We start from the raw sequence: 24,816 nt of genomic DNA, 5'->3' as shown, positions 1-24,816 counted from the left end.
ATGACAGGGGTGGGCACTGGCAGTGGGCACACTACAGTCAGTTGAAGTCGGCCTGACACACACTAGCAGCAGGCAAGCAGCTGAAATTACACTAAAGTGTAAAAATTAAATGCCTTTTTTATGCAAAGTCCTGTGCCAGCCGGTATGAGTGGTGGGCACTGGCAGTGGGCACACTACAGTCAGTGGAAGTCAGCCTGACACACACTGGCAGGCAACTAACCTTAGATTAAAGTGTAAAAATTAAGTGCCTATTTTTTAAGCAAAGTCCTGTGCCACTCGGTATGACAGGGGTGGGCACTGGCAGTGGGCACACTACAGTCAGTTGAAGTCGGCCTGACACACACTAGCAGCAGGCAAGCAGCTGAAATTACATTAAAGTGTAAAAATTAAATGCCTTTTTTAAGCAAAGTCCTGTGCCAGCCGGTATGAGTGGTGGGCACTGGCAGTGGGCACACTACAGTCAGTGGAAGTCAGCCTGACACACACTGGCAGGCAACTAACCTTAGATTAAAGTGTAAAAATTAAGTGCCTATTTTTTAAGCAAAGTCCTGTGCCACTCGGGATGACAGGGGTGGGCACTGGCAGTGGGCACACTACAGTCAGTTGAAGTCGGCCTGACACACACTGGCAGGCAACTAACCTTAGATTAAAGTGTAAAAATGAAGTGCCTTTTTTTTAAGCAAAGTCCTGTGCCAGCCGGTATGAGTGGTGGGCACTGGCAGTGGGCACACTACAGTCAGTGGAAGTCAGCCTGACACACACTGGCAGGCAACTAACCTTAGATTAAAGTGTAAAAATTAAGTGCCTATTTTTTAAGCAAAGTCCTGTGCCACTCGGGATGACAGGGGTGGGCACTGGCAGTGGGCACACTACAGTCAGTTGAAGTCGGCCTGACACACACTGGCAGGCAACTAACCTTAGATTAAAGTGTAAAAATGAAGTGCCTTTTTTTTAAGCAAAGTCCTGTGCCACACGGGATGACAGGGGTGGGCACTGGCAGTGGGCACACTACAGTCAGTTGAAGTCGGCCTGACACACACTAGCAGCAGGCAAGCAGCTGAAATTACACTAAAGTGTAAAAATTAAATGCCTTTTTTATGCAAAGTCCTGTGCCAGCCGGTATGAGTGGTGGGCACTGGCAGTGGGCACACTACAGTCAGTGGAAGTCAGCCTGACACACACTGGCAGGCAACTAACCTTAGATTAAAGTGTAAAAATTAAGTGCCTTTTTTTAAGCAAAGTCCTGTGCCACACGGAATGACAGGGGTGAGCACTGGCAGTGGGCACACTACAGTCTGTGGGCCTGCAGCTCCTCACACACAGGCAGGCCAGGCAACTGCAATATGTATATAAAGGAAAAAAAAAAAGCAGACTAATGTTGCAGCCCTAAAAAGGGCTTTTTGGGGTGCTGTCAGGACGCTGTCCTTACAGCAGAGATCAGATGAGTCTTTCAGGACTGGAGTGGACACTGAATTCACTAGCCTAGCTATCGATTTCCCAATTAAATCAGCAGCAGTTACAGTCTCCCTCCTCTCACTAAGACTGCAGCTTCAGAATGAATCTAAAATGGATGCTGTGCAGGAGGTGGGAGGGTCTGGGAGGGAGGGTATGCTGCTGATTGGCTGGAATGTGTCTGCTGACTGTGAGGTACAGGGTCAAAGTTTGCTCAATGATGATGTATAGGGGGCGGACCGAACATCGCATGTGTTCGCCCGGCAGAGGCGAACGCGAACAAGCTATGTTCGCCGGGAACTGTTCGCCGTCGGATAGTTCGGGCCATCTCTATTTAGGAAGACCGCAGAGTGCACCTGTCTTTGCTAATATTTTTATTTTAGGAATCAAGACCATCCTCCATACCTGGATCGACTCCGCACCCCCACCGTTTAAGCTATTACTCGAGAAAGTCTCCATCTTAATGAAGATGGACTGGTTGGAGGGATCTTCCAGGAAGGAGACCCATGTGAAGCAGTTCTTTACATGCTGGGAAAGTTTTATAGATATGTTGCCCCTCCAGGTCAAAAGGTCTATTCAGGACTGTTTTCAGCTCACCTCCTGGTATCAGACGCGTGTTTTATTAAGCGATCCGGATGACTCACTGCCTAGATTTTTAACGTACCAAATGTGGAGGAGAGGTGATTATGTTGGGATTTTGTTGTGTTCTGCCCATCCTGCGGTTTGAAACCATGACATGCAAAGTCATGGTTTCTAAGTTGTGTTACTAACCCTTTGCACCTCCTTTTTTCTCCCCTAGATGTTTCCAATACTCCTTGCCCTGTCTCCATGCCTTTTCCTCTTCCCTCTCTTTTCCCTTTCCACTTCACTTCCCTTCCCTTTCCCTTTCTTCTGGAAAAAACGACTAGTGTCGGAAGGCTGATGTAGTAACGTCAATATTTCATTCTGATCGACTTGGGACTTTTATTGATAACATTTTATTGAACGAAATGCTGTACTGCAAGACCTATCATACCACACTGTATGTACTCTTTTATTATGTCAACCTGGAATAAAAACATTTGAAAGAGAAAAGTGGTAGGTGGTGTTTTCACACCAAACACTGTTCAGTATGATATGATACAAAGCACCAGTTACTGGATTATAGGAACACAGGAGCTGTACAAAGTGGATAGATATACTGTAGGTTGTGGCATAGATATATAGTTTGTGGAAAAGAATCAAACATAAAAAATGCAAAAGAAACTAATATCCAGTAATATCAATAGTTCCAACTTAATCAAGTCCACAGTAGTAATAAAGAATCTATAGTGCCCCTAGTAGCAAAGCTCCCTGTAGTGCCACCAGAAGTAATAAGACCCCCATAGGGGGCGGACTGGGAACTTAAAGTGGCCCCATTTTGTAGTCGGGTCAAAATTGAAGGAAGGCAGGGCCAGCAATACCATATTGTGGCACATTATGCCACCACAACAGAGCCAAATACCACAGTCCATCACAAAATACATCCCCAAAAACATCCACTGGCCAGCAGTGAGGAGTGCTCAGGCAGCCCCCTGAGCATCGTCCCACCGGGAAATTTCCCTGTAAGATCTATGGCCAATCCGCTCCTGCTCATAGGACCTCCAGTAGTAATCCACCCATAGTGCCTGAGTAATAATATGGCCCCAGGTATTGCCATGAGTAGCAATACAGACCCCTGTAGTTCCCTCAGTAGTTATAAGACCTCTCTATAAATAAAAAATATCAAATACTCACCCTTCCATGCCACCATCTGTGGTGCAAGCCACAAGCTTCTTGCCCATAGGTGAGATGCCTGTGTCCCGGGTGCTGGTGGTCACATTGCCTGTGCCGTTTTATATGTCCTCACCTCAGGCCTAGTGTCCTATGAAAGTGAACAGCGAAGCAGGGAGCCATTGGCTCCTTTCCCTGCCATAGTATTCTTTATAGATATCCTGAGAACGTCCATACAGTTGATTGTAGCATGCAATCTGGGGCCCACACAGTTGCGTGGACTGCATGATGGTAAAGACCGTCCCTGTCTTCATCAATATCGCCTGTATGGCGGTAGTTACAACACAGCACACCCATCTCAAGTCTGAACTGAATAAAATGTCTACATGGCAATCAAAGACTAACACCACAAATTCCTATAAAGGCATCGAACAAATAATGCTTTGAATTTAAGATTTTGCTGAATAACAATGCAGTACTTCCCACTGTTGAATCCTTCTACTGCTATGTGCTCACCGGTCCCCTGCTGTGAGTGCAGCCAGCTTCTCCTCACCCGGCTGAGGTGGGCTTGGGTCATCAAGAATGCGCTGAATTTGCACTTGCAGCTGCCGTGGGCTAAGAAGTGTTCTGTCATCATATAGGCATAACCGGTAGTAGCGGCCTTTATGATAGACACATATATGGCGACTCTCAACCAGATGCTGAAGGGTGTCTGTTGAGAAACAGAGAGATGGGATGTTCTGGGTCAACTTTTAACTTTTAAGTCTACATGCAGTGGATTATGTGTGGATTTTCCAAAAAAGAAAATTCGGCAGCATAATACAGAACCAGCAAACTTGTCCATCCGCTGTGGAAACTGCCAACACACAATAAATTGACAAGTTGTGGGGATTTTAAAATCCAAACCAAGTCATTTTATTTTGCAGATTTTGATTGAGGATTTCACCCCTTTCAATGTGAAAGGGTGAAATCCGTGGTACAATCTGCAAAAGAATCGTCCCCATGTACAGATACCCTAAAGGGAACTTGTGTGTTCACTTAGGTGCCTGCACATCACCCAGTATTTTCCTTCACTTCTCAGGCACATTTTTTAGAAATATTTACACATCACTTTAAAAAGTTGATTTGGGAAGGTAAATGGAGTAGATCAATGGCGTTTTCTTTTAATATTGTAAAAATACCTAGTACTCTACCACCTGGGCCGGAAAAGTAAAAAACCTCATCCTCACATTTAATACATACATTTTTTTCTTCAGCGAGATCACTATGATTTGTGTTTTTGTGCCTTCCTGTGTTGGTACCCACCAGTCTCCAGTCCTGGAATCCTTGTAGTATTAAACATCCTGTCCATCTGATATGAGCACATGGGGACAATGCCAAGAGCCATGACCTGGTGGGAAAAGTGGATTATAGCTGTTAACAAGATTATGTGCTGGGACTAGATGAAAAATTATCTCTTTCAAAACGTTCCTCAGCCTTCTCACTTTTCCACCCTTGAATTAGCTTCAATCTAGTAATTGTAGTTTTATGAACAGGGTATAACATATCGTGATAAGCTTCATTTTGGCTTCACTTACTGGGGGTATGAGGCCTCTTTCCAGTTTCCTGCGGTACATAAGCAAGGCATGGATGACATTTCCAGCCCGTGCTGCTTGGTTTGTGGTTGGAATCACAGTCAAGAAATCCTATTTTATGGAGACAAATGGCAGCATACAGTATATCAGGTAAAGTGACTAAATGTATACAGAAAAGCAATGAAATCAAAATATTAAAGGGAACCTGTCACCGGGATTTTGTGTATAGAGCTGAGGACATGGGTTGCTAGATGGCCGCTAGCACATCCGCAATACCCAGTCCCCATAGCTCTGTGTGCTTTTATTGTGTCAAAAACCGATTTGATACATATGCAAATTACCCTGAGATGAGTCCTGTCCCTGACTCATCTCACGTACAGGACTCATCTCAGGTTCATTTGCATATGTATCAAATCACTTTTTTTACACAATAAAAGCACACAGAGCTATAGGGACTGGGTATTGCGGATGTGCTAGCGGCCATCTAGCAACCCATGTCCTCAGCTCTATACACAAAATCCCAGTGACAGGTTCCCTTTAAAGGAGTTATCCCATAGTCAATGTAAAAAATGAAAATCAGACATCATATATAGTACATGATATTCTTTCTAACAAACCCAGAACCAGCCCTGTACCTCACATGGAGCAATAAATTGGGATATCTCTGGATCCAATTGCTTTGCTAGATATCTATCAAGCTGGCAGCTCAAGGGGAATGTCCTTTCTACTACAGCTACATGGATGAGGATTGAAATATGGTATCGGACAGCTGCTGACTAAATAGTGTTACCTGTTTAAGCAAATTAGGTATTGTTTCTGCCATAACAGGTTTGTTCTGCCAGATCAGATCTTAAAGCGCCTGCTCCAACGATAAAGGGAACCTGTCACTAGAGTTAACGTAATAAAACCGTCAGCATGCTGCGATAGTGCTTTTTAATAATGTTCTAACCATGTCCATTTTACTAACCGAGAGAAAAAGAAGTTACAAATCCGTACACACAACTCACTGCGGTGGTCAGGGTGTCCTTGTTTTTGGCATACCCCTTCACCCTTGACTGATGTCCCACTTGGCAGAGCTAGCACTGAATTGGCACACCAAGCAGGACATCAATCTAGACAGAATGGTTGTGCAAACAACGAGGACATCATGAGCAGCAACAAAAAGGAGAGCCTATTATTGGGACACAAAGGAGGTTAGGTTCCGTTATGATTCTGATCATCAGGGGATGGACTGGCCATAGACCCTACAGAGAAATTTACCAGGGGGTCGCCTGAGCCCTCCTCCGAGTACATAGCAATGCTCTCAGCATTCACTTATGCTAGGAGCATCAGGTACTTTTGCACCTGGCCAGCGGCGGAAAGTCTTCTCCTGCATTCAACTGGATTGCCATCCTCAGCATGGCGATATAGTTGAATACTGCAGCTGGGGATGACAGTATGTTGTGCTGCACTGTTCTGTTGGGGTGGTATTGCTGGCCCTGCCAATTTATGATGGCCCAGCCTTCTGTCAACTTGGACCCACCTACAACATGGGACCACTGTTAGATTTTTGTAACTTATTAATTAATAGTTACGTTTTTATAGTGGCATTGAATCTGCAAGAACAATTAACCACTCTGGCATGTTACTGTAATGCTTCTTAACAGGGGCGTAAACTTCTAAAGGAACAACTTTTAGCAAATGAAGCAGTGGAAAAATGGCCCACGGGTCAGTGAAAAGGATTTCGGCGGATACCCTTCTGTCCTGGGAAGGATGGGGGGGGGGGGGCTTGTTTGATTTTTGCTATGGGGTCCTTACTTCTCTATGTACGCCACTGTCACGACCATGCTTATGGTCGTGACTCTTGTGGTCGCATGCGGTTGTCAGCGGTTTGGTCTGGTTGTCAATCACAGGTGAGGGCTGTAGTATTTGCCTCACCTGTGGTTGCCGCTGGCAACATTATTTATGTGGCAGCATAGCAGCCTGAGCTGTATCGTAGCAGCTAGCTATGTTGTGCATGCGGTTGCACCTGGCAACCTCTCTTTATAGGTGTGCCTTTTATGGGTGTACACGGGGTCTTATATGTGTTGTGTGCACTTCCCCTTTAAGTTGAAGTCTTCCCTTCCCTGGTGTTGGAAGGGTTAACTTCCTTCCTAGTGTGTGTGTGCACTGGGTGTGTCTGACTGTGGGTGTGGCTACTTGGCCCTATAAAGCCTCAGTGAATATCTCTAGTCTGAGGGGTACTTCAGCCATGGTTAGCTGGAGCAGCCTCCTGTGTTATTCCATCTGCCAGAACAATTAACCACTCTGGCATGTTACTGTAATGCTTCTTAACAGGGGCGTAAACTTCTAAAGGAACAACACCAGCACCATCCAGATGACTACTGGTGAGTGGCGTGCACGGTTTTCTCTTTTTCTGCCTAACACTGTGGTAAAATGGAGGATTTTATTTTAAAGCACTATGTATTAAGAAGCAGTGGCTGTCACGGCTGAGGATGGGGAAAACCCTCAGCTGTGCGGTATCAGGAGATGTTAGGTCGCTACTTGGCCAGTACCACAGAATTAGGGAGCAGGTCACCTCCTAGAGCTTGCTAGTCATAAATGCAGATATTAAAAGCTGAGACTTTCGCCAATATATTCCTGTCAGGAAAATATCGGAGCCCATCATTGCACCACGTCACGGTCACTCAGCATGGCAAAGGGTCCTACCACTACGCTACCTATGGTGTGAACACGGTCTGAAGGCCATTACCTGCCATTACCTGGCATTCAAACACTCTTTTGCACCTGGTGACCTCCATCACAGGGTCTGATATGGGCGTGGCTTGCAGTCTTGGCTTTGTTCACATTGCACTAGTTGTCCTGCTAGGCGTTTGTGTGGAAGCCTGGCTGCGAGCTGGATTACATCGCCTTCAGACCGTGTTCACACCATAGGTAGCGTAGTGGTAGGACCCTTTGCCATGCTGAGTGACCGTGACGTGGTGCAATGATGGGCTCCGATATTTTCCTGACAGGAATATATTGGCGAAAGTCTCAGCTTTTAATATCTGCATTTATGACTAGCCAGTATAGTCAGTGGCATATCCGTTTGGTGCATTTTTTCTGTGATTTATATGATTGTATTTACATCCGCACAATGCTCCGTTTTGTGTAGGATGCTCTTGTGGTGCATGTGGACCGCGCCGACATCCTCCACCGTATGCATTTTTTGCTGGGGATAGTCGTTTGCTGCGGTCCACATGCGGTGGGGCTGCTCCCCCAATGTAAAACACGCTACAGTGTTAGGGGTTGAGCCGCTCCTCCAGTATTGCCACTATATTTCTGTGTTTTTTTCACCTCCTAGAGCTTCCCTAATCTGACCCTGACTCCTAGCTGCATGAGCCGCCCTTGAAGGTAGGAGGGCTCATGCTCCGGAACCTTGGATCCCTTCTGACCCTCCGTCGATCCCTGTACTAGGAGCTGGGTAGAAAGCCCGTTCCTCCTGGACACGGAGTAACAGGAGTCTAAAATGGCCAAGCTATAAAGAAAGGGGAACATAAACAGACATATGGCAATGGCAGGTAAGTGGGACTAGAACCACACTTACCTGCCACAGACACACAACCTGGAACCCACGTGCAAGTGCTGCTGTCCACAAACAACACAAAGGACACCGCACACACAGACATCACACGGGAACCCAGGAAACCATATTCTGCAATAAATAAAGACCAAACAAACCTCTTCTAAACACCATACATAAACCTATGACCACAAGGGTGGCCCCCACTGGCAGATGGAATAACACAGGAGGCTGCTCCAGCTAACCATGGCTGAAGTACCCCTCAGACTAGAGATATTCACTGAGGCTTTATAGGGCCAAGTAGCCACACCCACAGTCAGACACACCCAGTGCGCACACACACTAGGAAGGAAGTTAACCCTTCCAACACCAGGGAAGGGAAGACTTCAACTTAAAGGGGAAGTGCACACAACACATATAAGACCCTGTGCACACCGATAAAAGGCACACCTATAAAGAGAGGTTGCCAGGTGCAACCGCATGCACAACATAGCTAGCTGCTACGATACAGCTCAGGCTGCTATGCTGCCACATAATGTTGCCAGCGGCAACCACAGGTGAGGCAAATACTACAGCCCTCACCTGTGATTGACAACCAGACCAAACAGCTGACAACCGCATGCGACCACAAGAGTCACGACCATAAGCACGGTCGTGACAGTGGCGTACATAGAGAAGTAAGGACCCCATAGCAAAAATCAAACAAGCCCCCCCCCCCCCCCCCCATCCTTCCCAGGACAGAAGGGTATCCGCCGAAATCCTTTTCACTGACCCGTGGGCCATTTTTCCACTGCTTCATTTGCTAAAAGTTCGTTCCTTTAGAAGTTTACGCCCCTGTTAAGAAGCATTACAGTAACATGCCAGAGTGGTTAATTGTTCTTGCAGATTCAATGCCACTATAAAAACGTAACTATTAATTAATAAGTTACAAAAATCTAACAGTGGTCCCATGTTGTAGGTGGGTCCAAGTTGACAGAAGGCTGGGCCATCATAAATTGGCAGGGCCAGCAATACCACCCCAACAGAACAGTGCAGCACAACATACTGTCATCCCCAGCTGCAGTATTCAACTATATTGCCATCCTGAGGATGGCAATCCAGTTGAATGCAGGAGAAGACTTTCCGCCGCTGGCCAGGTGCAAAAGTACCTGATGCTCCTAGCATAAGTGAATGCTGAGAGCATTGCTATGTACTCGGAGGAGGGCTCAGGCGACCCCTGGTAAATTTCTCTGTAGGGTCTATGGCCAGTCCATCCCCTGATGATCAGAATCATAACGGAACCTAACCTCCTTTGTGTCCCAATAATAGGCTCTCCTTTTTGTGGGCACGCTCAAAATGTATACGAAATCATAGTCTTTTTGTTTATTTTTCTCCTACAAATGAACATTTATTTTGTTCCCTATATGAATATTTTAGCAATATTTATGCAAATAAAAGATATGGTGAATGATGATGTTTCGGTCAGAGTAACCTTTATCAATTCCCATCTTGACGAGAGACGGACGGCATGCAGCGCTGGATGCCATCTGTCTCATCTAGATGGGACTTGATAAAGGTCACTGACCAAAACGTCATTATTCACCATATCTGGATTTATTTGCATTAATATTGCTGGACTATTCATATAGCGGACAAATACGGTAACTGTTAATTTATAAGAAGAAAAGTAAATAAAGACTATTGATTTCATATACATTTTGAGTGTGCCCTGAATTCTTGGTACTATTGATATGGTTGAAGAGCCCGTCTAGTGGCACCTCACTATTGCATGTTTTGGAGGGCTATTTCAATTTCGCCTGCTATAACCAACTGTTGTCATTTTTTGGTTAAAGCATGTTTCATAAATAATAAAAGAACCATTTTAGGACTTGATTTATTTGAAGGACACCCTGCAGATTGTGTTCAACATCAGGTTTAATTTATAGGGTACTGCTGCGTAGGATGTATTGTTCATCCAGCATAGTACCTCATTGCAGATTTGCATATGCTCCAGAGAACCTAATTGTATTAGATCCTCTATTTGGCCCATTCCACAGTTAGAAATGTAATATCCCTTTAAAAATGTAGCTCTATCAGTATGAAACTGCATATTCCCGCCAAGTGAAATGCCTACTGATGTCTAAATCATATCACATAGCACTGTAATTACTATTCACCAACTCTCATTACCAAAGATTGTGATGATCACATTCTAACTGATCTCTATAAAAGTCTAAAGCACTTTCTTGTATCATTTTTGCTTAAAAGACCCTATAAGCAGCTAGAGACCGTGAAACAATATGATGGGGCACCGAGCTGGAAATAAAGCCACCTAATGTTGAAGAGAACACCTGTGGTGATATTTGTGGTATGACATTTGCGTTTTGTAAAATAGCCAGTTTGTTTAATACTAAAGCTGACTTTACACGGCCTGATGTTTGAGACGATTATCCGGAAGGAACGCTCCTATGAACTTTTGTTCCTAATAATCTGCCCATCTAGAATGATTTTTAGTGTGGACACCTTTAATCATCTTTCCAGGGCAGCAGATCATGCAGTCTACAGTCGTGGCCAAAAGTTTTGAGAACTACATAAATATTGGAAATTGGAAAAGTTGCTGCTTAAGTTTTTATAATAGCAATTTGCATATACTCCAGAATGTTATGAAGAGTGATCAGATGAATTGCATAGTCCTTCTTTGCCATGAAAATTAACTTAATCCCAAAAAAAAACTTTCCACTGCATTTCATTGCTGTCATTAAAGGACCTGCTGAGATCATTTCAGTAATCGTCTTGTTAACTCAGGTAAGAATGTTGACTAGCACAAGGCTGGAGATCATTATGTCAGGCTGATTGGGTTAAAATGGCAGACTTGACATGTTAAAAGGAGGGTGATGCTTGAAATCATTGTTCTTCCATTGTTAACCATGGTGACCTGCAAAGAAACGCGTGCAGCCATCATTGCGTTGCATAAAAATGGCTTCACAGGCAAGGATATTGTGGCTACTAAGATTGCACCTCAATCAACAATTTATAGGATCATCAATAACTTCAAGGAAAGAGGTTCAATTCTTGTTAGGAAGGCTTTAGGGCGTCCAAGAAAGTCCAGCAAGCGCCAGGATAGTCTCCTAAAGAGGATTCAGCTGCGGGATCAGAGTGCCACCAGTGCAGAGCTTGCTCAGGAATGGCAGCAGGCAGGTGTGAGCGCATCTGCACGCACAGTGAGGCAAAGACTTTTGGAAGATGGCCTGGTGTCAAGAAGGGCAGCAAATAAGCCACTTCTCTCCAAAAAAAAACATCAGGGAAAGATTGATCTTCTGCAGAAAGTATGGTGAATGGACTGCTGAGGACTGGGGCAAAGTCATATTCTCCAATGAAGCATCTTTCCGATTGTTTGGGGCATCTGGAAAAAGGCTTGTCTGGAGAAGAAAAGGTGAGCGCTACCATCAGTCCTGTGTCATGCCAACAGTAAAGCATCCTGAGACCATTCATGTGTGGGGTTGCTTCTCATCCAAGGGAGTGGGCTCACTCACAATTTTGCCCAAAAACACAGCCATGAATAAAGAATGGTACCAAAACACCCTCCAACAGCAACTTCTTCCAACAATCCAACAACAGTTTGGTGAAGAACAATGCATTTTCCAGCACGATGGAGCACCGTGCCATAAGGCAAAAGTGATAACTAAGTGGCTCGGGGACCAAAACGTTGACATTTTGGGTCCATGGCCTGGAAACTCCCCAGATCTTAATCCCATTGAGAACTTGTGGTCAATCCTCAAGAGGCGGGTGGACAAACAAAAACCCACTAATTCTGACAAACTCCAAGAAGTGATTATGAAAGAATGGGTTGCTATCAGTCAGGAATTGGCCCAGAAGTTGATTGAGAGCATGCCCAGTCGAATTGCAGAGGTCCTGAAAAAGAAGGGCCAACACTGCAAATACTGACTCTTTGCATAAATGTCATGTAATTGTCGATAAAAGCCTTTGAAACGTATGAAGCGCGTGTAATTATATTTCACTACATCACAGAAACAACTGAAACAAAGATCTAAAAGCAGTTTAGCAGCAAACTTTGTGAAAACTAATATTTGTGTCATTCTCAAAACTTTTGGCCAAGACTGTACACAGTGATCTGCTGCCCAGAGACCATTTTGTATGGGTACAGTGATAGCAGTGGCAATCGCTGATCCTCATACTGTGAAGGTGATCACAGCATGTAAAAGCAATACTTCAAGTCCACTTACTTACAATTCCTTCACTCAGCATCTAAACGCACCTGAACAGAGTAGTACTTCTAATGTCTTACCATCACATAATAGTTGCTGTTCACCATTATTGGCTCTCGACCACGAAGGTAAATATACTCTTCCCACCAGTCACTGACCTGCAAAAATTAAGAAATGCACAAACTGTTGGTTATTTCCTCTATACTACACATACCATCACAGCATGCATTACACTAGAGAGAAGTTTTTGGAATAAACCATGAACTATGCACATTACAGGATACATGCTTCACGTTTACACAACTATCAACAACAAAGATATGCAAAAGTTTTCCAACTATCTTGAAATGAAAGCCAGTGCCAACATTTAATTTAAATCCATCATTTTTAAAACATATTAACAACCTATATGTGAATATTCCATAAAATGGGTGGATGTATTTTTTGGATATAATTTTTAAGTCACTCCATATTCTTTACTTCCTGCCCTGGCTCTTTAATTTAAATTTTCTCCTTTGTTTGGACTTTCAGCACAGAAAACAGCTTTACTAGTCTTTCTCGGAGAGGGAAGGGAGATGAGCAACTTAATTAGAGCATCAAACATTACACTGATAAGTCCAATGCTCTTCTGTGGGCATCTTTATCTAGGCCTATCAAGACAAAAATAGAGCTATCACACTGTTAACCAAATTCTACACCTACTATTATTCTGCAGATAACATCTTCCCCTCACAGTAGCAGTAAACAGATAATGGATTTCCTATCTATGTAGGAAGTCTTATTATTTTTGTTGACTGCTACAGAAGGACAATACTTTGTATTTCATTTTTAATAGTGTAGTACTGCCAACATGAAAATGTTTTATATTGCCTGATTGGAGTCGGGAAGGAATTTTTTATTCCCCTAAAGTGAGGAAAATTGGCTTCTACCTCACAGTTTTTTTTTGCCTTCCTCTGGATCAACTTGCAGGATAACAGGCCGAACTGGATGGACAGATGTCTTTTTTCGGCCTTATGTACTATGTTACTATGTTACTGAATTTAAAAAGATGTCCCTTTCTGATGAAAATGTTCCTTTAAGGTAAAGCAGCCATCATGATACTTAAGATAACCTGCAAGTGAATGGAATGGGATGCAACTCTACAAGCCTCCTGTTACCCCCTCTTTCTTTGCTCAGGATGCTTTTTGCAGCAAGAAATCCAGGACCCCAATGGAACAAGGAGTCCATTGATTTAATTTGATGCATGTAATCCTCCAGAACATTCGAATCAAATTAGATGTGGCTCCCAGCTTCAGGTAATAAGGGTCAAATTACCCCTCCCAGAATTAGTCCAGTATATGTCAAAGGGCATTTGGAATGAGTTTTTCTGTAGTAGGGCCACTACTTAAAAATTGATCAGTAGAACTAAAAAGCAAGACCACACTGTTTTCAGATTCTCAGATCCAACCAACGTACACAGATATATAATTCTTAATTTTGAAATATCATGGGCAAATATTTTACAGAAAAAACAGTACAAGTGGATACTACTTAACAGGTCATGCACTCCACCTACATAATTTGTTGCCCACCAAGACTTGAGATGAAGATATTTCTGCAGCTTGCGTCCTAAGTTTTTTTGAAATTCTTGCGAGAGTTCCTTCATGCGATTGAACTTTTCTTCCTCTAGTAATGGCTGCACTGACTGTAGGTACTGCAATGAAATCAAACAATGATCAAGAATAGATAGTAGTGCTCTATCTAGATATTACTCTCCATATCTACAGGATGGCACATGAAAAAGTAGGTAGTCTCCAGCAATATTATGACAAGATGAACAAACAAGTGGATTTTTATTTTATTTTTTAATTACCCACAAGTCACAAAATATGCTGAATGTGGTCCCCGTTCACATTTATACATCTTTGGGCACATCGGGTTATGTTGGCTGATACTGCTTGCAGCTCTGCACCAGTGATGCTGCAGATAGTGTTTGTGATGTTTTCCTTGAGTTCATCCAGGGCATGTGGATTATTAACGGACACATTCTGTTTGAAATTTCCCCACATATAAAAATCACATGTGGACAAGTCTGGGGGAACGTGTTGGCCATAACCCCTTGCTCACAGTTCGTTCCTCTGTAAACAGTTCATGAACCCATGCCCGTCAGTTCTGTGAGGTGCGGCATATTGCCCCATCTTGTTGGAAAAAGCAGGGCATTTTTCTTCTGCAGCATCACTGCTGAAGAGCTGCAAGCAGCATCAGCCAACATAATCCGACGGGCCCAAAGATGCATAGACCTGAACGGCGACCACTTTTTTGTAACTTCTGGGAAATAAAAAAACTATCTACTTGCTCGTTCAGCTTGTCATACTATTGCTGGAAGCAGGCAATTTTTTCGTTGGTCACCCTGTATTTATCTATCTATTGCAAGAAGGTACAAGGAATCATCATGGATGATAGGTACGTGTCACCGAGGTTCCTGGCCTCGGTGGAGTAAGAGCCGGTTTTTATGTGTCAGCAGCAGTTCGTATGGCTGTATAGCTGATCCGGGATGGCTCTTACTGGGAGTAATCAAAGTGCTGGGTAGGTGACTACTCCCCATGTCCCAGGCCGGGTTTTGCCAGGCCTAAAAACCAGCCAGCACTGCCAGGTGAGGATTACCTCAGTTTGACAGTATAGCTCAGGAGGTGTGTGTGATTAAGGTGTTAAATTTGCTGTTGGGGGAGGAGCTTTTGTGGGAGTGTGTGTATATATAGCAACATAGTTTTAGCTTGCCTAATTACAGCTTGCTGAATTTTCCAAGTGCTGATTTTATAAGTGCATTGGAGATATTCAGGAGGTAATCTGGAGGTGGATACAATCTAAACAAGTAAGATTTGTTTGTTTAAAATCTTTCCCCTCTTTAAAATGACAGACCTGGTTCTGAGCAGGAATTGTTGTGCTTTTATTTCAGGTTCCACTCTTCGAAGGTTTGGATGCTGTCTGATCTGTAGACAGCTCTCCATAATGCAGTAGGAAATTGCATTTTTGAAATATGAGATTTGTAAATTAACTGTTAAACTCAGGCTGAGAACGTTGCGATGCCACTGCCACAGAGGCCCCCTAGAAATGGAAGATGGGTTACTGCAGGTTCTGGTAGACTGAGAGTTGTGGATAGAAGACATGTCCCACAGTCTGTGGCTCTCCATAATTCATTTGCAGCACTTTCAGAGTGCAAGAGCAACATGGAGGATGGCTCAAGCACAGTGGGTGAAGAACAATCATCTGCCATGCCTAAAGTATGCAAGACTGCAGCCAAAGACAAAAAGGAGAAGGTGAGGACTGATAGTAAGCAGCTGTTGGTGGGCAATTCCATCATAAGAGGTGTGAAGTTTGAGGAAAATGGTGTTGTGAGATGTCTCCCTGGTGCTACCGCTAGCAGGGATAGACGACGGATCCTTAATATTGTTAGGCAAGCAAAGCAGGAAAGGGAGGTGGATGTTATTGTCCATCTTGGGACAAATGATCTGGCTTGCAATGAGGTTTCAAAGGTGAAAGAAGCTTTTCACACACTTGGAAAGGATATACGGGAGTTTGCATCAACTGTTTCATTCTCTGCAGTTTTGCCTGTGCATAAACTTCAGCATGATAGGAAGATGCGCATTAAGGAATTCAAAGTATGGCTTGGTGAATGGTATCTGAACCAAGGGTTTGGCTTTGTGTCTCAGGTTAGCTCTCGTTGGAATGGAAAAGAACTGTACAAGAAAGATGGTTTGCATCTTTCTCTCAAGGGAACGAATGTCCTCAGTAAACAGTTCCAAGTATTTGCTAAGGAGCATTTAAACTAGGAAAGGGGGGCAAAAAAGTGATAATCCAGCAGTCCAACTGCCCCCCCCCGGAACAATGCCAGTAGCACAAAGGTTAAGAAATGACAAGCTCAGATTCTTGTCTACAAATGCTCACAGTTTAGGGAATAAGATCAATGAACTTGAGGCTATAATGGCATCTGAGAATATAGATTTAGTGGCTGTTACTGAGACGTGGTTCAATGGGAGTAATGACTGGGATATAACAATACCAGGGTTCTCTCTATACAGGAAAGACAGAGAAGGCAAGAAGGGGGAGGAATGGCCCTGTATGTGAAAGATAGCATAAAATCTAATTTGATACAAGTTAGCGAGAACAATTTAGAGTCAGTTTGGGTTACCTTGCAGCTTGATAATCATAAGGTAACTCGTGTAGGTGTGATATATAGACCACCTAGCCAAGTCAAAGAATTAGATGATCTACTAGTTGAGGAAATAGCTAAAATGACATTGAAGGAGGAAGTTATCATTATGGGGGACTTCAATCTTCCTGATGTAAACTGGAAAACCAAAATAGCTAGTTCTGCCAGGAGTACAGATATTCTAAATTCCCTACTGGGATTATCTCTACAGCAAGTAGTTGAGGAGCCAACCCAGAAGGAGGCCATTTTAGATTTAGTATTCACAAATGAGAATTTGGTATCTGATATTACTGTAGGGAAAAGCTTGGGATCTAGTGATCACCAGTCAGTGTGGTTTACTATAAGTACAGTGACTGAGTCACACCACACAAAAACAAAAGTTTTAGATTTTAGAAAAACTTACTTTTCTAAAATTAGATTAGTGGTATACGAGTCCCTATCAGATTGGAACAGTTTCAATGAAGTCCAGGAGAAATGGGACTACCTAAAAATGGCACTATTGAAGGCAACAGAAAATTGCATTAGGCTTGTCAGTAAAAGCAAAAAAAGGAAAAGACCACTGTGGTACTCAGCAGAAGTGGCCAAAATCATTAAAAACAAAAAGATAGCATTTAGTAAAAAAAACAAAAACAAACGAGGATGACAGACAAATTTATAAGATTAGGCAGAGAGAGGTCAAACAAGTTATAAGAGCTTCTAAAGCACAGGCAGAAGAGAAATTAGCTCAGTCAGTGAAAAAAGGCGGTAAGACCTTCTTTAGATACATAAATGAAAAAAGGAAACTAAAACAAGGAATTACCAAATTAAAAACAAAAGAAGGAAGGTATATGGAAGAAGATAAAGAACTAGCTGACTGCATCAATAAATACTTCTGTTCAGTTTTTACAAAGGAAAATGAAGGAAAAGGACCTCAGTTAGGAAACAAGACTAATGAATCTTTTGATGCATGTGTCTTTACAGAGGAAGAGGTTCTAAGTCAGCTGTCTAAAATTAATACAAATAAGTCACAGGGGCCTGATGGGATACACCCAAAGCTATTAAAAGTGCTCAGTGGTGAACTAGCAAAACCATTAACAGATTTATTTAACCAATCACTGGCAACAGGAGTCATCCCAGAAGATTGGAAATTAGCAAATGTTGTGCCCATTCACAAGAAAGGTAGTAGGGAGGAATCGGGCAACTATAGGCCAGTAAGCCTGACATCAATAGTGGGGAAATTAATGGAAACCATATTTAAGGAGAGGATTGTGGAACATCTAAAATCCCATGGATTGAAAGATGAAAAACAGCATGGGTTTACTTCAGGGAGATCATGTCAAACTAATCTTATTGATTTTTTTGGATTGGGTGACTAAAATAATAGATGGCGGAGGTGCAGTAGACATCGCTTATCTAGACTTTAGTAAGGCTTTTGATACTGTCCCACATAGAAGGCTTATCAATAAATTGCAGTCTTTGTGCGTGGACTCCCATATTGTTGAATGGATTAGGCAGTGGCTGAGGGACAGACAACAGAGGGTTGTAGTCAATGGAGTATATTCAGACCATGGTCTTGTTACCAGTGGGGTACCTCAGGGATCTGTTCTGGGACCCATATTGTTTAATATCTTTATCAGTGAAATTGTAGACGGCCTCGATGGTAAGGTGTGTCTTTTTGCTGATGACACAAAGATTTGTAACAGGGTTGATGTTCCTGGAGGGATACACCAAATGGAAAAGGATTTAGGAAAACTAGAGGAATGGTCAAAAATCTGGCAACTAAAATTTAATGTTGATAAGTGCAAGATAATGCACCTGGGGCGTAAAAACCCAAGAGCAGAATATAAAATCAGTGATACAGTCCTAACCTCAGTATCTGAGGAAAGGGATTTAGGGGTCATTATTTCAGAAGACTTACAGGTAGGCAGACAATGTCATAGAGCAGCAGGAAATGCTAGCAGAATGCTTGGGTGTATAGGGAGAGGCATTACCAGTAGAAAGAGGGAGGTGCTCATGCCGCTCTACAGAGCACTAGTGAGACCTCATTTGGAGTATTGTGCGCAGTACTGGAGACCATATCTCCAGAAGGATATTGATACTTTGGAGAGAGTTCAGAGAAGAGCTACTAAACTGGTACATGGATTGCAGGATAAAACTTACCAGGAAAGGTTAAAGGACCTTAACATGTATAGCTTGGAAGAAAGACGAGACAGAGGGGATATGATAGAAACTTTTAAATACATAAAGGGAATCAACAAGGTAAAAGAGGAGAGAATATTTAAAAGAAGAAAAACTGCTACAAGAGGACATAGTTTTAAATTAGAGGGGCAAAGGTTTAAAAGTAATATCAGGAAGTATTACTTTACTGAGAGAGTAGTGGATGCATGGAATAGCCTTCCTGCAGAAATGGTAGCTGCAAATACGGTGAAGGAGTTTAAGCATGCATGGGATAGGCATAAGGCCATCCTTCATATAAGATAGGGCCAAGGGGTATTCATAGTATTCAGTATATTGGGCAGACTAGATGGGCCAAATGGTTCTTATCTGCCGACATATTCTATGTTTCTATCTGAGGCTTGTGCCGTGCTGGAGGGCTGAGACCCGCCTGTAAGGAAAACGGGCCCCCTAAAAGCCTGCTATGGACTGCTGGAGGCAGAACTGCCAACAAGGTGATTTTTGCTATGTGGACTTTACATTGTGTGTGAACTAAGAGACTGCAAAGTGACGTTTTGTTTTTGCTTTATGTGTTAATAAACACGGAAGTTTGATTTAAGAACTGGTAATTTGCCTCTGTACTGCGTCCGCACACCCTGTCTACCAGAGAGAATCCTCACACTATCTGCAACCTAAATAAACACTTACAGTTCCTAATGCAACGGGCGCCTCCCCCTAGGGCACTCTATATCACACATCCTAGGTGTAGGAAATGCAGAGTGGTATGTTGCGGCCTAAAATGTCTCTGTGTTTCACGGTGCTATATCTGTTTGACTCTGCTGTACTGACAGGCTGGCTGTATAACTCAGTTTCTTCCGTATGCTGCGCTTCACTTTGTAGTCTTTCATCCTGTAGTAGAACTTTCATCCTGGCTCCTGAGGCTTCAAGCTTTGGCCTCCATGGCCAGCAGAGCTTAAGGTGCTCTGGCTGGCGTGGGCACGTCCAGCAGAGACGTGCCCCTGCACATCCTTCCCCTAGCTGGGGGTAAACTAGACGGACTAGAACTTCTGCCCCACCCTTCCTGCAGGAAGTAGGGCTCGCCCACCTCTTTCCGGGGGGGGGGGGGGGTTAGAATGGAATGGAAGGTTCCATTCTATCTAAATACAGCTCTGCCGTGTTTGCTGCCACCTGCTGGTGAACCAGGCACATTACATGAACAGTTACATAACATTAGAAATGCACAGTGTGGAGGACCTGTAATAAATGCATAAGATGACATGAGGTTAGAACAATAAAGACAGTAGCAAGGTGCAGAAGTGGTAACACCACTCTGGGGTGTTACACTATGTCTACAATGTAAGGGTTTCATGCAAAAAATAAAAAAAAGAATAAAGTTCAGTAAAACTCTCACTGTCAGAGCTCATATCTAGTTTTTTCACAGAGCTCAGGACTAGTTTAAAACAGTAGTGTATCCGCTATTCAAGCTTTGTACTCTTCGCCTCAGGCTAGTCTCAAATTACCTTCCTCACATCCGTTATCTATACCAATTTTTAGAGGAACGCGCCAAGGTTGCCCCCTCTCCCCAGCCCTTTTTGCACTAGCCATGGAACCAATAGCGTTAAAAATTAGATCTCACCCAGACATAACAGGAATCTCGGTTGGGGGTGTGGAATATAAATTAAGCCTTTTTGCTGACGACCTTTTGTTAACAGTCACCAATCCTATCATTTCATTTCCCTCTCTTTTGTCCCTACTAAAATTTTTCTCAGATGCATCAGGCCTACTAGTCAATCAATCTAAGTCGGAGCTTTTGTTAGGTAATGTCACCTCCCAGGTTTCTGAGATTTTTCAGAGCGAGTTTCCATTCCAACACAACACGCATTTCCTTCCATATTTAGGCATATCGCTGACCAAAACACTTAACACCCTGTATAAATATAATTATCTTCCCATGTTCACTCAAATACGGAGGGACCTGCAGTCATGGGGGTCTCTTCCAGTTTCCTGGGTGGGTAGGATCCATATAGTAAGAATGGTGGTCCTTCCAAGGCTACTATACCTATTCTGCACCCTACCGATCCCAGTCCCAGCGTCAGACCTGGGGGCTCTCCAGGCGGACATCCTTAAATTTATTTGGGCCCATAAACGAGCTCGTATCTCTAAGCTTGTTATGTGTCGTCATAAGGCTTGTGGTGGCCTTTCAGTGCCAGATTTAGCTCAGTATTACAGGGCTGCCAGATTAGCTCAACTATTTCTGACTCATCTCCCTGCACAGGCTCAGCCTATTTGGGTTTCCCTTGAACAATCGCTGCTGGGGCCGTTATTTGGACCACCTCCTCATTACCCTCCTCACTCCGTACAAAATCCCAACTTTCATATTACGCTTTGCTCCTATGGAGATCCATTAGGTTCAAGTGCTCCCTCCAATCTAAACCGTCCCCCTTAGAATATCTTTTGGGTAATCCAGCTTTCTCCCCTGGACTCCAATCCGAGGCTTTCTCATGGTGGGTCGAAAAAAAATTGTGCTCCCTCCGGGACTTCCTGGTAAGGGGTAAAATTCTAACTATGTCTGATTTTCTTGAGAAATTCTCCCCTCCAGTTCGTGAACAATTCAATGTCCGAAGAGTATTCTCCTTCCTTCATTCTCTAAAGAATGGCTCACATGATATTGATTATACACCTTTTGAAAGGCTAATGTCCTTCTCTCTACATAAGCAGGGTTTATTGTCCCGGATTTACTCTATTCTCACTGCACCTCCAGAGGATTCTAAGCTTCGTTATATGTTGGAGTGGGAGGCTGATTTGTTAGAGGAATTCAGTGTATCTAGGTGGCACCAACGCTCCCAGACACTCTCTAAAGGTTCGTGGCAAACTACCCTGGCAGAGACCTCTATTAAGATTCTCCACCGGACTTATTTGGTACCTGCCAAATTGCATCACTTCTATCCAGAAGTCCCCTCTACTTGCTTCCGGGGTTGTGAGGAGGAGGGCACGATGTTCCACACATGGTGGACGTGTCCCATGGTATCCAGGTTATGGAGTCGCATTTGCGATCTGCTCTCATCCTTGTTGGGGCACACCCTCCCCCTTACACCCCCGGTATTTTTACTTGGAGACAAGCCATCTAAACTAACGAATGCTAGGTTCAAGTTGGCCCAATTCATTCTACTTGCTACTAGAATACATATTGCTTCTCAGTGGCGTTCCTCAATCTTGAGCTACCAAGCGGTGATTGATAGAGTTAACAGGATTTACCAATACGAACGGATGTCAGCTATCCGCTCTGATACATTTCCTTTGTTTGAGACTGTCTGGGAGCCTTGGTCATCCTCTCCTCATTCTGCCAATCTTTCGCTCTACTCTGAACTTTGATAAGTTTCAGTACATGATGTTTGCAACTAAGGGATGGAGGTTAATATGGGCCTGCTTTTTGCTGATCGCCTTCCAAGACTTAACTCATGTAACTTTGAACTGCATGACTACTGACCCTGACTACTTGAGATTTTCCTTATTTTTGATTAATTTAATCTTTTGTCTTTTGTTCTTTGTATTATTTGCTAATGTCTACTTGACTGGACGCTCAGTCCTTTATTTTATGCACAATGTACTGTGTACCTTATTAATATGAAAACTTTAATAAACATCATTGAAACATAAAACAGTAGTGTAGACAAGTGTATTGAAAGAACATGTACGGTATCCTTACCTGGTCAATAGTGTCTTCTAGACGTGGTACAGGCAACCTTGGGAGAGACATCTGGAAACTGTAGAGCATTGGCTGTCGACTAGCCATAACCTTCATGCAGCCCTGTGAGACATGGGCAGATTTCAAACTAAGAGCAAATAATGCCTTGGTAGGAGAGCATTAAGGAAGTTTCCTGATTTATTTTATTTTTTTTAATTTGCACCCCAGCCTGCAATATCTACTGACAAATCCATACTTACCTGTTCCCCGCCGCTCTGTTGTGGCTTCCTTCACTTGTCTTCTGGTCCTTATCTGTCATTTGTCGCATGGGCAGCATCACATGCACCTTTGCAGCCAAAGACAGGTCTCAGCAGTGATATGTCCCCAAGTGGCATGTGATCCAGCAGTGACGTGCCGCTTGGAGACATGTCACCGTTGATGCCACCTTTGGCTGCAGCTGCGCATGTGACCCCGTCCATGAAGAATTTCACAGATGGGGGCCAGAAGTCCAGTGAAGAGAACCCCAGAGTCCTGGAACTGGAACAGAGCAACGGGGAGCAGGTATGTATGGATTTGTCCCCAAGTATTCCAGACTGAACTGTAAATAAAATAAAAAAATCTTAAGAACACCTTCAAGGCTAAAAGGAATTAAAGGAAATACTGTGAATAGACAACTAGACAACTATGGCAGAGGATAATTACATTTTAGAACCTGTCACATTGAAAAAATGGGAGAGATTAAAGGAGCTGTCTCATCTCACTTTTAGGCCTCTTGCACACGACCATATGGCTTTTTCAGTATTTTGCGGTCCGCAAAAAACGAATCCTCAAAAAATACGGATGACATCCGTGTGCATTCCGTTTTTTGCGGAACAAAACTGGCCCCTGATAGAACAGTACTATGCTTGTCCGTAATGTAGACAATAATAGGACATGTTCTATTTTTGAACGGAACGGAAAAACAGAAATGGAAGGCATATGGAGTACCGTTTTTTTGCGGTTCCATTGAAATGAATGGTTCCGTATACAGTCCGCATTTAAAGCTGCACTGAAATACGTTGTCGGGACTGCAGTGTATGTGCACAGAAGTCCTCTCCGTTATGTTAGCACAGCAGTCCTGACAATGTATTTCAGCACAGGCTTGATCACTGACAACAGAGGAAAGGGAGGCAGTCTGAGTCCTTATGTGCAGTACGGCTCGTATTACTGCAGATAATAGTTCAGAACTGTTGTGACAGATTTCCTTTCAATTGTGAGAAAAATTGTGGCCCTAGCTGGAGTAATAGTTTTTTGCACACGAAAGGCCACAGATGCACCTAATTTATTAAGACTCTCACTGTGGCCATATTAACACTAAGGCCTTATGCACATGACCGTTCCGTTTTTTTGCGGTCCGAAAATTGTGGATCTGCAAAACACAGAAGCCGCCTGTATGCCTTCCGCAATTTGCGGAACGGAACAGGCGGCCCATTGTAGAAATGCCTATACCTCAAAACGGACAAGAATAGAACACTTTTTTTTGCAGGGCTACGTAACAGAGCAACGGATACGGACAGCACATGGAGTGCTGTCCGCATCTTTTGCGGCCCCATTGAAGTGAATGGGTCCGCACCCGAGCTGCAAAAACTATGGCTCGGATGCGGACCAGAACAACGGTCATGTGCATGAGGCCTAATTTGTATAGATTTTATAATTTTTTTCTGATACTGTGGACACTTACATGGCACAATGATGTCCATGCAGAACATGTCCAAGTCACAAAAAATGGTTTCCGATAGTGTGGGTGGATTGGGGGGAGGGTTTACAAAACAATTTTAATTTCACAGCCCTTTTACTTTTTATTATTTTTTATTTCACTTTTAAGTTTTTTATTATTTTTATTTTGTTTTAAATTTTTTGGAAGCTAGGACAACAAAATCATTCAGAAGCAATATAAAAGTCTCTTTGCAGCCCTGTCTATGGATCATTAGATCACCAAGTACCAGTATGTGTCCCGGGGGAAGAAAGGGTGTGCCCTCCAGTCACTGTCTGGCCCTACAGATTGCCACCGTGAACTGTGAGTAATACTACCACCACAATAAACACTTTTCCCATCCTCCGCTCACCTTCATGGGCTTGCTGCACTAGTAGCCAAAATGGCACAAAAAATTATGCAGTTTGGCCAATAGGAGCACTAAAGGAATACAACAAACTTATGAGTTTGGTATATTCATGAGAACAGGGCTGATTGCCAGTCTGACATGTGACAGCATGGTCATGCCCATAGCACTGAGTACAGGAGCTTGCGTTGCCCTTAATAATGGTCT

At 43.4% G+C, this 24,816-nt stretch overlaps 1 protein-coding gene across 1 annotated transcript in view; it reads right to left on the bottom strand.

Moving 5' to 3' along the window:
• CPT1B (carnitine palmitoyltransferase 1B) overlaps positions 1 to 24,816 on the bottom strand; it is a 97,556-nt gene that overhangs the window by 61,222 nt on the left and 11,518 nt on the right. The window contains exons 5-10 of the mRNA XM_040413575.1: positions 22,532 to 22,633; positions 14,059 to 14,196; positions 12,584 to 12,661; positions 4,761 to 4,868; positions 4,489 to 4,573; positions 3,700 to 3,895 (exon numbers count right to left, since the gene is read on the bottom strand). Of these exons, the coding sequence (XP_040269509.1) occupies positions 3,700 to 3,895; positions 4,489 to 4,573; positions 4,761 to 4,868; positions 12,584 to 12,661; positions 14,059 to 14,196; positions 22,532 to 22,633 (707 nt within the window). The remainder of the gene's footprint in view (positions 1 to 3,699; positions 3,896 to 4,488; positions 4,574 to 4,760; positions 4,869 to 12,583; positions 12,662 to 14,058; positions 14,197 to 22,531; positions 22,634 to 24,816) is intronic.

This window comes from Bufo bufo, chromosome 1 (genome assembly GCF_905171765.1).
Source record: "Bufo bufo chromosome 1, aBufBuf1.1, whole genome shotgun sequence".
Taxonomy (NCBI): Eukaryota; Metazoa; Chordata; class Amphibia; order Anura; family Bufonidae; genus Bufo; species Bufo bufo.
This window is presented reverse-complemented; position numbering and strand designations above follow the sequence as displayed.